At 38.7% G+C, this 18,719-nt stretch overlaps 2 protein-coding genes across 2 annotated transcripts in view; both read right to left on the bottom strand.

The window, feature by feature from the left end:
* The window catches only part of LOC124138815 (general transcription factor 3C polypeptide 3-like), an 82,937-nt gene that overhangs the window by 14,208 nt on the left and 50,010 nt on the right, over positions 1-18,719 (bottom strand). The gene's annotated exons all lie outside the window — the stretch shown is intronic.
* The window catches only part of LOC124138856 (serine-aspartate repeat-containing protein I-like), a 32,641-nt gene that overhangs the window by 4,487 nt on the left and 9,435 nt on the right, over positions 1-18,719 (bottom strand). The window contains exon 3 of the mRNA XM_048399218.1: positions 2,716-2,867. Coding sequence (XP_048255175.1) covers positions 2,716-2,867 — 152 coding nt within the window. The remainder of the gene's footprint in view (positions 1-2,715; positions 2,868-18,719) is intronic.

The following is an 18,719-nucleotide window of genomic DNA, read 5'->3' as shown; positions in this document are numbered from 1 at the left end:
ACTTTGGGGAGTCTGGCCATTATTGGATGGAAACCGAAGGCAACGGCTTCAGAGAAGTGAATGTGTCACTTAGGTTTAAAAGGTTTCAGTGAGTGAGTGAATGAGCAAGTGAGTATGGTTTTATGCAACCTTTAGCAATATTCTAGAAATATCAGGGCGGGGGACACTAGAAATGAGTTTAAAGGAAAACAATGCTTTAACTCAATCAACATTTTAATTAGCCCCCATAATCACTGGCTGCCAATTAGCATCAGCTTCCTAACAAACTCGGGGCTTTGGACCAGCCAGATTGCAATTAGGGGACCTCTTTGACAGCGAGGGGGAATCCCCTTGAATCCTCACTTTTGATTGGATGATGTTTCCTGGCATAAACCCACAACTGTGTATTTGTCTTCATTCACTTGATGCTCAGTTGACGACTTTATAACAGGTATAATTAGTGGTAGAACCAGTAAGATTACCTTACAAAGTCTATGCAAAAAGACTCTGTTCACCCCTGCCTCTGAGGGTGTCAAGGATATATAGCAGTCAGTGGTTTGCATTTGACATTTCTCGTCGTTTTGGGTAATTATTCATTCTAAGATTGGGTCATAAATCCAAGTCTGAGTGAGTAAGTGAGTGAGTTGGGTTTAACGCCGCTTTTAACAGTATTCCAGTTATATCGCGGCGTGTCAGCTTAAAGTGATGCAGGTCTTAGACGTTTACCACTTCGGTGAAACCCACGAGCACGGGTATGGTGCTGACAAACCTAGAAACATAATCGGGGCGAACCGAGATTTGAACCCACCATCATAGGTTTTTCGCATGCCCAAGGGACGCAACTCTGCACAGTGAATCGTGGCGCCTTAGTCGACTGGGCCACCCGTGCCCCCAATCCAAGTCTGTTGTGGTGTACATACTACATGTTATGTAATATGTACCTGGCAGCACAACAAGAGAGGAATGATCAGTTGAGTTACAAAAAACATTGTTCCAAGGATTAAACAATAACACATAGATTGATTAATGACTTTTACCTTTCAGAGTGGATTTGTCAAAAGTAATTGGTTATATATGTAGGTTGACTAAAGCAAATGGAATACATCAATATTTGGGCATGAAGTGCCCATGTAAAAACAACATACTTTGTTCAGTGGATTAGCCGATAATATGTTAATTCATTGCTAATTTATTTAAAGAACGATGGACATCATGAACATAGTTGTAATATGTGCTGTCTCTGCTGACCAATGAGACATATGACACCTATGTAAAACACCTGAAACAAACTTATGTGATCAGTTGAGAGACAAACACAGGTTGTAATATCCCGAAACACAATATATATTTTAAAATAGTACATTCATACAAAGACATGTGACATCAAACAAGTTTCTTTGTACAGCTGCAGATATATAGGATATTATTCCGTTATACAAGTCAAACCAGTCAAAATTATAGTCCATAATAAGCAAATTATGATTCTGCGAAGAAAACACTGATTCATATTTAAATACTTTCAAAGTTGAAGCAGTGTTTCCCTATAAAGGGCCAGTATGTCGACCATTCTGAGGCATTGTTTGCAAATAATAGCCAATAAACTCCAAGCTTACTCAGCTCTGCTCTGATTATTCCGCGAGAGAAGTTTCTGCTCCCGTGACCAAACTGTTGGGTGTAGGCTTATCTTGTGAAGAGGCTTTTCTCTTGTTTGTAAACAAAGACAGTTATTCTAAAATAATAAGACTGGCCTAATGCAAGCCTTTCTGTGTGTTTTACATATTGTTTTGCATAATTATATTGATATGCTACTACAACTGCGACAGTGCAGTCACTGACAATATAGCTTTACACATCAAAGTAACCATATCGCTAGCCGTAAAGGCTTCGATGACAGCATGTTGAGGATATATACGCAAATGGAAATAGTTTTGACTTGTCTTAAATTAAACAGAAGAAAAACATATGCAATATCTTGAATGGACTGTGAAAGATGTGATTGTGGTACCAGGCTGGCTCTGGGTAGGAGAGTGATTGGCTTCATTCAACGGAGGCATTTATAATGTAAACCAGGCTTTGATAAACACTGGCCTCTAATCCAATCAAGCTGGCAGTTAGTATTTTATAACTCATACATAAGAAAAACACACAAGCTTTCACTTCAATTTGCCTCTAATAATATCATGACTAAAGCCAGTTCTTCTGTGCAGCGGTCGGGGTTGTCGGCTCTGCTGTGTGGTGCTTTATTGTTTTGGTTTGAGAATTGAATCACACATGAACCAAAGATGTTAAGTCACACTCAGGAAATATTTCATGCATGATTTAAAAACACCGAAACAGTCGATGTACTGTCCCGTAACATAGTGTACCCATGTGGGAATCAAACCCGGGCCTTGGCAGCACGAGTGAACGCATTAATCCTCAGTTTAGTTATTCACAAGATTCCCAATTTAGTTAGCTACAAGAAACCCAGACTAGTTGGTGACCACTGTGAAGATCCTCAGTTTAGATGGTTCCAAGATGCCCACTTTGGTAACTTACCAGATCTGCAATTCAGTTTGTGACCATAAGTTCCCCAGTTCAGTCAGTGAATACAAGATCCCCAATCAATCGACACTAAGATCCTAAATTGCACCAACTGTCACAACCAGCACCAAGTAAAGGGCACAACTCTGTGTGACACTGATTTACACCATGCACCATACACATCCTTCATCCTCAACTCTCAGCACAACCTACAACACTGACAACACTGACATCAACAACATTGAACATTTCCTCTACAAGCATCCCCACACCAAACTGACCTTGTACGCCAGGCAAACTTGCACAATCCATCATGTCCTCAGAGCCACTACTCCTTGTAATAGTGTAGTCCCACTCACAGCCCTCTGCAGTCACACACCAAGTCTCTACTCATCTTAATCAATGGGGACCAATGGGGACGTAGGTGATTACCAGCCAGCTCCATTGTCCACCAGTATCTCCAACCAAATGGACATTGGCGCCAGGCAATAAGGCTTTATATTACATTGCTGGCAAACATATAAATCATCTTCAAGAGTCTATGCCACAAGTCTGATTATAGCGATCTGCCACAGTTTCTATACTATTGGGAGTTGGCTCTGGGTTTTGCAGAATGTCTGAGAACAACACGTTCAGAAGTGGCAGAACAGTCATCAACCTGTTACATGCCAAACAACAGTGAACAAACATTGAGTGAGTAAGTGAGTGAACAGTATTTCAGTTATATCATAGCTTTTCAGCTGATGTGGAAAGGTAGCCTGAAGAGATCCAGCTCCTGGACATTATCCATCTTGATGAAACCTGTCACATTGAGCATGGGTATGGTGCTGACAAACCAAAAATCAGAATCAGGGCAAAGCGGGATTGGAACTCACTACCACAAGAAACTGGTACACCTATGAGATGCAAATCTGTGCAGCAAGTTGCAGTGTCTTCATTGACTGGTCCCTTGTACATACTGGCGGAGACTTAAGCAGAGTTCCAGATAACTTTTTGAGCAATTGAGTTTTTACTCGAAGGTTTCTATTTTAATCGGGTTATTACATTTTTTATTGGGTAACCAATATTTTTTCACTCATCTACTTATCACTCTATTGGGTTTTTCCAAAAATGAGTAAGCATTTTGAGATTTTAAAAATTCAAAAAAAATGAAATAATATTTTAGATGTATATAACGGTTCATAAATATAGGCTTGACTTGGAAAGTAAATTATCTCGTTATTGTGTTTTGGAAATTAGCTCCGTAGTACGCATGTTGAAAAAGCTTCATTGGGTATTTACACGTGCTGTTTTCAAACAATTGAGTTTTCCATTTAATGAATGCGTTTCTGTACTCAAGGTAACAGAGCCAGTCTATATAGCAACAAACCAAACAAGCAAGACAGGCATCTTGTTTCCAAAACCTCAGTGTCCTAACTGTGCTTACAATTAAAACCAAAACCAAATCTATAAAAAAAGATCCCTTGAAAGATTTGTAGGGGGAAATGAGGAATGATAGAAAAGAAAGAAATGTTTGGAATGAAAGAAAACAGAAAACTTATTATGTGTTTTCACTCTTCAGCAATTGACTTCTTCAAAGTGAGGCTCTTTATTGCTTCCCATATATCAGTATTTAAATATAAATTTTGTTTTTCTTGCCAGTGAATATATACAATTCAATTTACAACTTAAATCTGGCCTGATCGGAATACAATCAATTAAAAGAAACTCATTGAAAAGATTTAGTTTATGTAATCAATTTAGTTTTCTCTTTAAAACAATAACCACACATACAAAACAACAGACAAGCAATCAGTCATTTTAAGCCTCACGGCATTGTTCATTTCATTTTTTCATCTAGTTTTGAGCCTCAATGAAATGAAAATATGGTCTAATTGAACAGAATCATGATGGTTTTCGTATGGAGTCCTAGACTATGAAGATTTTTTTTTTTAATGTGGTCATGTATCTACACAGTTAATTTATTTTAGAGTAGTTTCCATTGCGGAATTTTGACAGTCAGAGGTAATTTGTAAAGACTGAATATCACATTGGAATTGAAACCAGTTTAGCTTAAAATTAAGATTTAAGTACAAGCAATGACAGTCAGAGTTTGAAATAGAGTCAGCCCATTAAAGCTTGAGGCTACAGAACCAAAATTCCAAATGTAAATGGTAAATCTACACACTGGATCATGATTTCAACTGTCATGCTTCACATCTTGACCTGATAATGTGTTTCCTAAACAAGAACGTTTTTGGTTTGGAAATTACTACTGTAACTGACACAACCATGACAACACAAATGCTTCTCTATGTATCTATGTAATCTTATTTTAAATCACATGTTTTACTCCAATACACTAAGTCTCTGCGTGAAGATCTGACAACCCCTCCATACATGGTAGTGTCTGGGGAACCATGAGCGAACTTTGACTGCCCAATTTAAATTAATGATGCATGTGTCCTTGAGCCAATCAGAAGTCAGCTTCCATCCTAAAATAATAGTGTTGCCTTTATTATATTGCATTCATGTATATTCATTTTCCGACATACTGGTTTAATTGCTTTGTTCACTCGTACCCAGAATTTAGAAGCCTTGATGCTGATTGGCTGATGGGAAAGTTCAGCCTGACGCGACCTCCTATGAAAGGTTTTGAGGCCTCCATGCAAAGAGGTATCGCATTGGAGTAAAGATCTGTTTTTAATGAAATTGTGCTGTATGTGGGACTTTTGTTAGACACAGTGCTTCAATTATTTTCTCAGAAAAGAGGAGCTATTTCTAACTATTTCTTTCTTTCTTTACAAAACACATTTTATTCACGACATCAAGAACGAGTGATAAGTTGCCACCCATGTCCATGTTTTAATATTATAGGGGCTCAGATGTTATTCTGGGGCTGGTGTGATAGCCTAGTGAGGGATTTATCTACGATTCCCCTGGCTTGTTCAGTCGGTATTTTCTGAAATTCATGGGTATTTTAATATTTCAATAATGCAAAAAAAGTGAAACTTAACATTAAACCTCTTTCTGTTTATTGGTCCTGTTATCAGTGAAATGCAGTCACATCTGGAAAGCCATTAACATTAGTTATTGCTATAATCTATAATAACACGACTTGGCAATACTTATTCCAATTTGGGAACTTAAACTTCAGACTTTGGGCCAAACATCATCCTCTGAGCAGGTTTAGATAAACCTCCGCTAGAGGCTAAAGCACTGGCTCATCACGACAAAGACCCAGGCTTGACTCCCTACATGTTGTTATGGCTGACATAACGTTCCATGTGGCATAACTTGAGTTTCATTTTGTTTAAATGTGTTTAAATTTTTATCTAAAAAAATGAAATTAATGTTTGTGGAAAGCCAAATGGGTAAATTTTCACCCCAGTTAGACAACAGTACACTTGATATCTTAAAAGAAAAGTAGGGACAAATTGAGTGCCTGACAAAATATATCACAAGTTGATTATTAATAAAATGATGACTTACATTTGCGTAGTGGATAACAGAAGATAATGAATTTGAGCTGAAGAGAGCAAATATTTTCCAACTGATAGCTGCTAGCAGCAATATTCGATCTAATTATCTTTGGGGTAAAAGATTAGATTATAAAAATAGGTCCATGACACTGTAGCTCACCTGTATATAAAGTGAACAGTTCGATATGCCAACAAAGACAATCACTCAACAAAAGTTGGAGTCAGTTAGGTATTTAAATATTACCTGCATAATTACAAAAGAAAAATGATACTAAAATCTAATGGTTTGAACAAAATATAGTCAAATCCCGTTAATCTGACACTCGTTAATCCGACAATTAGCTATATCCGACACTAATCATGGGAACCGATTAAATCAGTGCTATTTAGACCCGTTAATCCGACAGTCTTGCACTCCGACACACCTATTTTGCAACAAATTACCGAAATCACTCATTAATCAGTCTTGTTAATCTGACACAGTGATCAGCGTACTCTGTGGTCATCTGCCCGCGAGTTCACAGCCCGTGTTTTGATGCGAGATGAGTCGGCTAATAGCTGCATATTACAACGGCTGCAGAGATAAACTTGCTTAACAATAACAATTAATGCTTTAAATAAAGAAAACAGGATTAATCAAATGCTTATATTACCCCAATCTTATTAAAATCAAATAATCATTTTTCGTTTATTATTACGTGTTTGTATCGTTATCCATCGTGTAGTTGTCCGATTTTTTATAACGAACGTTGATACTACTTAATTTTGTTTATCCGACATACTGGTTAATCCGACACAATCATATGCAACTTACCATGTCAGATTAACAGGTCTTGACTGTGTATCATCACAAGAAGAAACAAACCCACTAAGTTCAGCTTCCTCAGCCTGGCAATATCAGAGGGGAATAAGTTTACAGAACCAAATATGCATTTTGAGAGGATTTAAGACCATGGTCAAAACAAGGTAAAACAAAATGGAAGATACATGTTGAGCCCCACTCACAACTACACTTTCACTTTCATTAGAAATTAGAACTGATTGAGTAGTGGCCATTTGGGCATGGTCGAAGTTCAAAGGTCAAATCAAGGCAAAATTGCAGTGAAAAAGAGAACACATATCTTCAGCCCAACTACACATACACATATGCCAAATTTGATATTGGCTGTCCAATGGCCACAAGTGGCTTTTTTCAATACGACTCGTATGACTGTTGGGATGTCCATAGTGAAAATCAAAGGAAAATGTGTTTGTGAAAGTTTTTGTGTCATAATTGGTGTGAACAAGTTTCAGCTTCATAGGTGCAGTGGTTTCGAAGAAGAAGATGTTTACAGATGATGCATGATGCACACTGCACGACAAGTAACAGATCATGGCGTGAGCCTACTTGCTCTTTGGGCAGATGAGGTAAAACGTTAACTTACAGCAGTGTCAGGATCTGCCAAACACTTCTCACTGAGAACGTATTGACTGCTCATGTAAATGCTATTGAATCCTCAAAGAGTCATGTCAGCAATAGAAATGGGCACTAGTCCTATAGTCCTTGCCAAACTACCCAATAGTTAAGGTATCATAAGGACTAGTAGAAATTTGCCATTTTTAAGCAGTTTGCTACGAGTTATCATTATAAGGACTAGTGGATGAACAATGTTAGTTTCTATCGCTTCATGTGCATTCCATACTGGTAGCTGCTTGGATAAAACTTGTTGTTACACAATGCCACACTCAGCAATATACCAGGGTGTCATACAAAACAACCTCAGTGCTACGACTGTCGTAAGTCTATGTTAAGGTATGGGAGCTATGATCACCTTAGCTCTAAGATCTGTTTGTACAACGGTACCCAGCTGTATAACATGCAACCTGTACAAAATGAAGCCTTGACCAGACAAGCCAGTGACTTAGAGCATGAGCAATGTTTAGGCCACTGAGCAGCGATGACACACAATCATCCTTGTCACAGAGCCTGACAGCCCAATCCCTATTTCAGTCAGTTCTATCAGCAAGCATAAGTAGCACTAAGGATCTACACAAACAATGAAATATATAGGGAAATAAGCTTTACAAGTCAGTACATTTGAAATATGCATACAAATTCAACACGGCAGAATCATATGTTGAGATGTGTTTGTGTGCATTGTTTCCAACATGTAATTGGTCGACAAGCCCGGAAACCCATGATAGCTTATCATTTTACTGTGTCTATAACTAAGGGGTTCCCTTATTAATTTCCATCAGTATATCTCAACCCAAACATCCTCATGCCAGAAAGTCTAGGTTATATGCACCTAAGAAATTATTGAAATTTACAATCTGTAATAGGATTTCTGTCCATCAAATTCTCTTCTACCAATCAATTTAATTATAAAGAACACTTAACAATATATGGAAAAAAACAACCAAGAAACATAACAGAATGAAGAACTCATTCAACTGTGGAAAACAAATATTTCATTTGTCAATGTAAAGCAATTAAACACCAAGTCTGTAATCTGTGACAGTCATCCACTGCTGCATCATGATTATGCACTAACAAAATCAAACGGAACATCTGGTGAGGTTGCAATAGCCAAGTCACCAAATCCCGCTCTTCAACAAGCCGGACACACAACTGTAGTATTTAACCAATCTTGTCCTGGCCCACAGCAGGACAATGTCTGAACTCCATAGGCTACCAGTTTACCAATAACCATAGTCCCATGCAGCTTGTGGGAGTCTATTTACCATTATCAGCCAACTTCATTTTCACACTCAAACTGCATCTTCTCATACAGCCTAGGTCACATATCCCAGCATCAATGATAATTTCACAATGGCAAAAACATATACATCATAGTGCCAATGCTTCACAATGACTGTATACACCACCATTTGAAAATTATACGCCCGGTCAATGGATCAGTGGGCACTTTATTTTCATTCTCAGCTCCCTGGGGAGTATACAACCAAGGCTGGCTGTGAGGCACAAGAAGGTTAACAGTCATATTATCATCTCACCCTACCAGGTGCCCATTCACTGCTGGGTGAACAGAGGCATATTTTGATCAAAGTCACTTGCACAAGGAGACATCACATGTGTTATATGTGCTTCAGTAAGGGTAGGACCCAAGCCCTGTCCCAATAACGTTTTTGTTTCATGGTGCCTATGATGACAAAATGATGTTTCATGGACTCTCTGAAACACATCACTGTGGCAAATCCTCGGAATATTAGCGCCAATATATATATCAATATGTTATAAATGTATAAAAATAAAATGGCACACATAAGCGTGCACGCATACATGCATATATATCATAGCACGCACAGTAAATATCACAAAAGGCCCTTCCGGTGTTACGTGGTTGCGGTTATCAGCTGATAATGTTTTCTGAGATGGGGGAAAATATCGTGTCATTGGAAAACTTGAGTTTATTAAAAATGTTAGTAAATTTTGGGAGCCATGCTTTACCACACGCTGTAACCAAAGTGCGCAATAACTTGTGTAACAACTTGTAATGCGTGTGAAAAGTCGTACTAAAATACGCTATTTGAAGGGGGCGTGGCATAAATGCAAATGTCCGATTGGGATTTTAAATTTTCCGGACCCCTGCAAAAGGGTATCATATATCGCTTCTAGTATCAGCGATAGAAATTGGCTCTTGTCCTACAGTCCTTCGCAAACTGCCCAATGGTTAAAGAATCATAAGAACTAGTAAACAATTGCCATCGTTAAAAGGTTTTGCTATATGTTATAATTATAAGGACTAGTGGGCTAAAAATGTTAGTTGCTATCGCTGGGTATACACAATGATGAATTCTTATGTCCCTTGGCCAATGGTAAATATCGTTCATTTGTTCATTCGTTCATGAGTGACAAGCTAGTTGAGTTTAACACACCTTTGAAGTGTATTTCAGTAATATCATGGTGTGTCAGCTTGAAGTGGGAGGATAGCCTGAAGTGATGCAGGATCTATACGAGCATGTGTAGAAGTGTTCAAGTAAGCAAATCTACAAAACCCACGGCTTATGAGACCTTATTACATTTTGAGAGACCTGTGTCTCAGTCCACAATTAACAGTGCTGACTAGGAGAGAGGAGTAACAAGGCCAACACTGTAATGTGGGTGACAGAAGACTGGATTGATTGTGACATGCATCAGGAACCATTTCCCAAGGAGATGATTTACAAAGGAAGTGATTATTGTTTGAGCTTTAAACCATAAAGTGTGGTTAGTGCATGAAATCAACTTCAAACACATTTATCAACTTTTGCTACATTTTTCAATTTTATTTTGCATTTGCAAAGAGATTAAAGTCAGTTAGTGTAACAGCTGAGAATGTTTTATCAAAGCTATTTGTGGAGCATGCTGTGATTATTTTGGATATAATGCTGACATCTGATATTTTGTGTCCCAGGTTGTTTGGTCAGGCATTACACTTCCTGTTTTGTTGACAAAGTATCAATTATGTTAAGCCTGATGGCTGCTTTCAAACACAATATTTCAGCAATCATAAGAGGCGTTTTTTCTTTTATCAATTGGTTTATGGATCCGCTGACTGTAAAACTCAGGAAAGTGAAAAAAAATATTCAGTTTCAGCAGAACCTTTGTTTTCTATTAACCTTGTAACATCAACGTAACAGAATCAAGAAGAGAAAAAATGAAAATGATTTTTTTCTTAAATATTCATAACAAATCAATAATTCATATATCACATGTCCATACATATTTAAACTGTCTACAAAGGTAACGAAACTAAACCATTTAAGATATCTACATAGGTAAAATATAACTATGTACAGCACCTCCTGTGTCATCATCTACAGAACCATCATGATGTCGAAATGCCAGCGTAGGAGAGAAAATAAATCTAAAAATATCACCGATATTCCCAACATCAAGGTTTCACAAAAAACAGTCCTTTCATCCAAATTAGCTCAAATCGCCAAATAGGTTTTCTTCCTCCATCCAAACCCAATCTCTCATATCACATGTCCAAATAGAATATTCAAAGGACTGCAGGCAGATATACCTTTAATCACAGAGGATTAGTAGCAGCTTATGGAGAACCATTGCACAGAGACCCGCTGGGTAATCTTTTGTAACTTAATCAAAAAATAAAGACAACAAGACTGATCCAATACAGGGGTAATTTGGAACAAAGCTTCAGGAACTGGTCAATATGTTTGAGAAATAGCTAGCTGGAGGCTGCAATGTATCCTTCAAACAATACAGCTAAACCATTTATCACCCATTGATGGTAATGAGCCTAGTGATAGACGGAGATCCATGTACGACAGTATTGATACTTTGTTACATCCAGTACCAGAATGATGTTTCAGCGTAGGAAAACTGTCTTTCGGATGCTAATCCTTGCACTGAAACCCTTGATGTTGACACAACGCCATTGGCTTAGCTTTTCTCATCTTCTCACTTTTCAGGGAGACGCTATTTGACTTATTTCTGGGATTAAAGATGGGGAGCAGTGTAAAACATGTTTCTGAAGAATATTATTTCTGGTGTGGAATTGGGAATATTTTGGTCATATTAATAATCAGGGAAACTCTTCCTTGACGCAACATCGTGATAATGATCCTCTGACAAAACATTATTTCGGCTAGTATTACCGGGGAAGGTTTTTGCATAACTCTGCAACAGGTTTCTGTGTATATTATCTTAGGATAATAGGCTTTGCTAGCTCAACATCCTGACACACTAAAAAATAGATGATTACTAAGGTAAAAAATATGATAAAACATTTAAATTGAATGTGGGACGAGACAAAAGAGTGTACCAGTCTAAATTAATGTGAATATTAACAATAATGTATAGCATTGATGTATCATATCGACTACGGTGTGTGCGTGTATTTCAGTGTCTAGATTAAAAACATATTCCATGTAACACAATGCGAGACACCAGGTGTGCTAGTTATCAATATACATGTCGGGGCTGATAGCCTACTGTCAATTTCAGGCACAAGAAGTTCATTTTGAATCCACATACAAGTATGATCAATGACTTTCACAAATGGGGAAGGCAAAAGGGACCACATGGTTGGTATTGAGTTTAGAGTGGATTCATAATCTACAATGTCATCCCTCCAGAATAAAAAAGAAATGAACAGAATAGCTTCAAAATTGACGGTGTAGTGCCTTGTCAAAGAATCCTATAAATAGAATTGAGAAAATGTGTGCTGACATTGTTGTGTGTTTTCTTTTTACCATAAAACAATAATTATGAGGAAATTACTGTGTGCTCATCTGTATATATCGTGTTATTAGCAAAGGTAACCTGGCTAAATTGAAAACAGTACAACATTGCTCAAACAAATCAGCATGTTTAAATGTCGAAATGGTCCTTTCATACCGAAGACTGTCAGTTTTGTATTAACCGTAATCAACTCCAAATAATATACGACCCATGAAGATCCGGGGTAGAATAGGTCTTCAGCAACCCATGCTTGCCCTAAAAGACGACTATGCTAGTTGTAAGAGGCGACTAATGGGATCGGGTGGTCAGGCTCGCTGACTTGGTTGATGCATGTCATCGATCCCAATTGCGTGGATTGATGCTCATGATGTCAATCACTGGATTGTCTGGTCCAGTCTTGATTATTTACAGACCCCCGTCATATAGCTGGAATAATGCTGAGTGCAGCGTAAAAAAACCAACCAACCAACCAACCAACCAAATAATACCATTATATTTGCAGTTGTGCCATGGACTGTATGGATGCATTTAATAGGAGTATTCAATCCAAAAGACAAACATTTTATCATGTTTTATCATTTTATTATCAAGCTCACATTAAGAATCTGGACTACCACTCAGGCTCCCATTATCCATCGTCTGGAACACCACCTAAACTCTCATCAATATTGTAATCGCTAAACCTAAACGTTTCTCATACAAGCAAATACTTATGTAACGTTTCTTTTTAATGATACATGACTTTATCGTTTGAGAGATACATAGATAAGTTTTAAAAAATTATGAAAACAAATTTTTTTTCCATCCCAAACTTGTATCATTGACAGAGACAGAGACCACAGGTATCTGGTATTATGTTTGTTTGTTGTTGTTTAACTTACTTATGACTCATCGCTTATCGCAAAATCGCCGACCACAAGTTATGTTAGCGATACACAGAATGTGTCACATGGCTCACCTGATGTTGATATATCGTCTGCTAAGCTAGTCCCACTGCGCATGCCGGAAGTGGGGCTTCTGGGAAGATCTCTGGGAAGTCTATCCCTGAGATTGCTTTTCACATGCCCGTGTACATTTTCTTTTAAATATAAGTTAAAAAGTCCTAAAATATATTTGAAAACATTTTATAATGTCTTTACAGATTTTTATGAACAATGTTTGACACTGACTTCTGTGCTCGCAAGTAATGAAGAAGAAAAAAATAGAAAATAAAATGTATTGAATGTTGATATATCGTCTGCTAAGCTAGTCCCACTGCGCATGTCGGAAGTGGGGCTGCTGGGAAAATCTTGTGTTGTGAGAAAGTGTGTGAGCATGTGCCGGCCAGCGTGACAGGTTGTTATTGTGTGAGTGGTGTAAGCTGAGGAAGAATAAAAGAAGCAAAGTGTCTACAGCGGTTGGTTTTGGTTATTGGACTGGCATTAACACCTGAGAGTGACCATGGTGTCCGACTGAGGAAAGGCAGAAAAACTGAGAAAGGTAGAAGTTTTCAGCAAACCTGACTTTTTTGACTACACATAACTCAGAAAGAAATACAATGACATGTCAGATTTTTATAAATCATGTGAAATCTAATTGAATGACAAAGCCATTTTATATTTAATAACGAGTACCTCGAAGAGACAGTGATCACATACAAACTCTTGAGGCTAAATATATGGCATTGCACGTTGTTGCTGCAATACGTAATATCTGAGAAAGATGCCCAGTGAAATTTCTTTGCATCGCTAACATAACTTGTGAACGATGATTCTGTATCCATAACCAGCATATTAAGGGTAAATAAGTTTCATATGATCGCTCAGTGAGTGAGTGAGTGGGATTTAATGCCGCTTTTAACAGTATTCCAGTTATATTGCGGCTTGTCAGCTTAATGTGGGAAGAAGTTTACCACTTCGGTGAAACCCACGAGCACGGATGTAGACAAACCTAGAAACATAATCATGCGAACTGGGATTCGAACCCACAATCATAGGTTTCTGGGGTGCCTAAGGGACGCAACTCTGCACAGCTAATCGCGGCGCCTTAGATGACTGGGCCACCTGTGCCTCCTATGATCTCTCAGAGTGTGGCCCCATAAGTATTGAAAATGACCCCAAGTAATTATGCTGAAGAGGTCCCTGTTCCCAATTGTTCAGTTTCTTGTCAGAACACTGGAGTTATGATGGTTTTAACACTATGATTGCTTTGTGGAATGGGGCCATATTGAAAAACAGATTCAAACCTCTCGAACAAATTCAGGTGTCATCAATGGTGGTAACAAATGTAAAGTTTCAGCTTCTTTGGGAAAGTGGTTTCTCAGGAGATGATGTCTACAGTACAAGAAAATGTTGTTTTATTTTACACTGCACAAACCAACCTTAAAACTATTATCCTACTTCCAATGATTTGAATTTAAATATGGCTGCAGACTTTCCTAATCAGCATTGAATAAAGAGCCTGGAATACACACTACATTGATTTATTTTGAAGTCACTTGAACAGAACATTGAATCCCACTTCCTGCACCATTACAACACATCATGTTGTTTTTTTCAAGTTTCTCATTGCCCTTTCCCTCCTTTGATTGACAAGCCATCAGAACTAGTTAGGCACAATTAATCTTAAATTTTCAAAGCAAAATTTCTCGCCTTTCAAAGAAGTAACATTTTATGAGAAGCAAACACTACTGACAGCCATCTTTAAATTTTACTCATATTCTTCTGAAGAAAAACATTCTGCACAACATTGCAACTAAATAATTACACAATACAATTAAAAATATCATTATCCATAATTGAATGCGATTACTAACAGATTAAAAGAAAAAAGTGAGTGTGTATGGTTTTTACGCCACATAAATATTCAGGCAATATCATGGCGGCGACACTAAAAATATGTATTTCACAAAAAATATAATAGATATAAACACACGAAACAGGATGCTATATATTTCGTAGTATCTGTCATTGACACAACTGCCAACAACAAACATTTTAATTTGCCCTCAAGCTCCCTATCCTGTGATCACCTTCGACGAAGTTAGCCACGGGGCTGTGAAGGTGAGTGCATCCTGTCTCCCAGACAACTAATCAAAGAGCCACTGAAGGACACTCATCCTTTGACCTCAGTGTCTTTGAGATACCAATCAGAAGCTGAAGGAGACAGCATATAAATTGCTTATTAGAGACATTCAGACTAGACACTGACTTCCAAAGCTGTTCCTATGTCCTACCAGCATATCTAGAGTTACATGGTGTCAGATTGGAAAAATCAGAAGCAATCATAAACACTGAAATGTACCCAATACTGTTCATAAGGGCTGGACTGTTTTATTTGAAATCCTCACTCGTTGATGAACAGCTCTCCTAATTAGACCATAAGGTCAGAAGTGTCTTCTTTCTTGGTTCACAGATTTGTGAACCATCGTAGTCAATAGCGAGAAAGCTAATGTGTGTGGGACACATCACAGACTCTTTTTGTTGTGTGCTCCAAACGTTATCTGAATATATTACCATGTTCGCAGTGTTTATTAAGTCAGTCTCATCAGTCTTGCAGCTTAACATATTGTATGAATATGTTTTTTTTGCCATCACCTAAGTTTGCTTTTGATGGAATAAAAAACGAAGTGCTTTTCAGATTTTGTTTCCAACTTTTCTCCCAAGTTTCTTGTGAGGTGAGGTGAAATGGGGTTTAACATCTTGTTGAAGATTATTGCATATTTATAGCAATGTGCATGCACATGTTTCTCTGTGAATGTGTGTGTGGCTGCTTGTACCTGTCCTTATGACGGTTTTATAGTGCTAGCTCACTGAGATACCATGCCACAGTTTTAACATGGATACTCCACTCACACACAGTATACTGACTCCGAGCTGACCAGTCCTTGTTTCATCCCCATGATGCCGAGCACAAGGCAGGGTAACAACAAGTACCATCTTTATGTTTTAAAATAATTTATTGAGTTTGGAGTACGGAGTTAACCCCCCAAACAACCCACCCACTTTCAACCCATCTCTAAGTCCATACAACTGATTTCTCCTCTACAACCTGGCATCCCTTGCTATAGCAGTGGAAGACAGCTTCGGATCTCTTAAGTTCATCCAAGCTAATCTATTATGGTTGACAAAGAATGAATGCAGCATTGTCACCCCAACTCCGATCCATTTTCTGGGTTTGCATCAATACAGCCTTCACTATCCAGCTACATTAATCAAATCATGCATTTATAGCCCCAGATAACTCTGAGCTCATTGTCAACTGGAGCTACAATCTTGAACCCGAAATACATCAAAAAGATTATCTCCTCAGCTTCGCCTCTGTCTTTGTCAGCCTGATATCCCTCCTCCCACTCCGTCTGTGTGTGGCACCTGTAGCCACTCCGCTCCACCACTGTCCCTGTCAGCCCCAGACATCCTGACCCCTGTCCTCACAGGAGAAATGGCAGTCTGGCAGTCTCACAATACTTCACAGGCCAGAGTAATTAACTCCCTTCTTTGTCACAGCTACACATGGTGTTAGGGAGCTATTTCAGAGATTACCACAATGTGACCACTACACAACTGGACTACCATATTGCCTCTAATAAGGGACTGACTATTTGAAATTCTGTGTGTGTGTGTGTGTGTGTGTGTGTGTGTGTGTGTGTTGTGTATGTTGTGGTGTGTGTTTATGTGTGTGGTGCGTGTCTGTGATGTGGTATGTGTGTGTGTGTTTGTGTGCGAGAGATGTGTATGTTGTGTGCGAGAGATGTGTGTGTGTGTGTTTATGTGTGTGGTGCGTGTCTGTGATGTGGTATGTGTGTGTGTGTTTGTGTGCGAGAGATGTGTATGTTGTGTGCGAGAGATGTGTGTGCGAGAGATGTGTGTGTGCGAGAGATGTGTGTGTGTGTGTGTGTGTGTGCGAGAGATGTGTGTGTGTGTGTGTGTGTGTGTGTGTGTGTGTGTGTGTGTGTGTGTGTGTGTGTGTGTGTTGTGTATGTTTATGTGTGTGGTGCGTGTCTGTGATGTGGTATGTGTGTGTGTGTTTGTGTGTGAGAGATGTGAGAGATGTGTGTGTGTGTGTGTGTGTGTGTTTGTGTGTGAGAGAGAGAGAAGTGTATGTTGTGTGTGTGTGTGTGTGTGTGGTGTGTGTCCATGTGTGTGTCTGTGATGTGGTATGTGTGTGTCTGATATAGTATGTGTGTGTCTGATATAGTATGTGTGTCAGTGTGGTGTTTGTAGTGTTTCTCTGTGGTGTGTGTGTCTGTGATGTGTGAGTGTGTCTGTGATGTGTATCGTGTGAGTGTGTCTGTGTGTGTCTGTGATGTGATATGTGTCATGGTGACTGATTTACGACACCCATTGTCTAAAGAACATTTAATTGCAAAGGCTCATTACCCTGGAGCCATGACATCTATATGCCTTGAAACATTTAATTGCTGTTATTTATTAGATGCTAATCCTATTTGTTAATCCCCATTTTTGTGTACATCGACCGTCTGCCATCCTGAACAGGATGTGCAAGTATGTCACTGGTGATTTACTGTTTACATTTATATTTATTACTTACTAAATGTCAGGTGACCTTGGCTATATAAGCCTTGGTCCAGAGAGAAAAGACAAAAGGAAGAAGGACAGAAAAAAAGAGAGAAGGGGGAAAAAAAAGGTCTTACCCTTAGCCTAGCTAGGGTTAGGCTGGGTGCTCCGGGGCACCTAGACAACAACCACTACCACTATGTGCTGACCTGGCACATAGTGTCTTCTGTATGTATATATCGACATGTATAAAGTAAAACTGTATATACCGCAAGCCATCGTCACCAAGTTGTCACTTCCTACTGAGAACCATACCTCAGCCCCTTGCATATACGAGTATGCAAATTGTTCATTAATCAACGTCAGATCGACATGCGTTGATAATTTGGTGGAGCTATCGGGTATGACAGACTTCTTAGTCTGTCCTTTCTTGTACCTCTTTGCAGCATGGCATATGGTTCACAAAACTGTAGGAAGTGACAGTCTCTTATTAAAAGGATATACTACCTTCCTGGGGGCCAATCACCAAGAACGAAGAAATGGCCTTTAACAAGAACCTCTCCGATCAAGAACAAGTTCTCCGATCCCAAACCTTCCCTGCTCGAATATCTTAGCAACACTGCTAAGACTTCCCCTTCAAGATGTCGTTCCTGCACATGACCTAAGAAAAGAAGTATACACGCGTATCCCACAGAGACCCGACCACAGCCATCTTCATGCAGACCCTGCACAATACAGAAACCGCCTCACGGGCACCTACAAGATGGACACTGTACAAGATATCTCATTGGGACTTACTAATTTGTGTTTACTTACATGGACTCAATCAAGGATATATATTGTGTGACTGTTGAATAGTGCAACCAGGTATGTTTAATCAAAGCCAGTATATTAATGCCAAAATGTGTCTTTCCAAAATTCAGTTTTGTATGTGTGCAATATACTCCAAATTACATCTTTAGTCAGCTAGATCTTTGAAGTTATTGTGTAGGGAATCTTTGAAATGTCTCCAGGCCACGCCAGACATATAGTTGCAGCTAGGGCCCAGACAAACCTTAGCTGTAGGGT

This window comes from Haliotis rufescens, unplaced genomic scaffold, assembly GCF_023055435.1.
Source record: "Haliotis rufescens isolate VD_foot unplaced genomic scaffold, xgHalRufe1.0.p SCAF_2, whole genome shotgun sequence".
Classification (NCBI taxonomy): Eukaryota; Metazoa; Mollusca; class Gastropoda; order Lepetellida; family Haliotidae; genus Haliotis; species Haliotis rufescens.
This window is presented reverse-complemented; position numbering and strand designations above follow the sequence as displayed.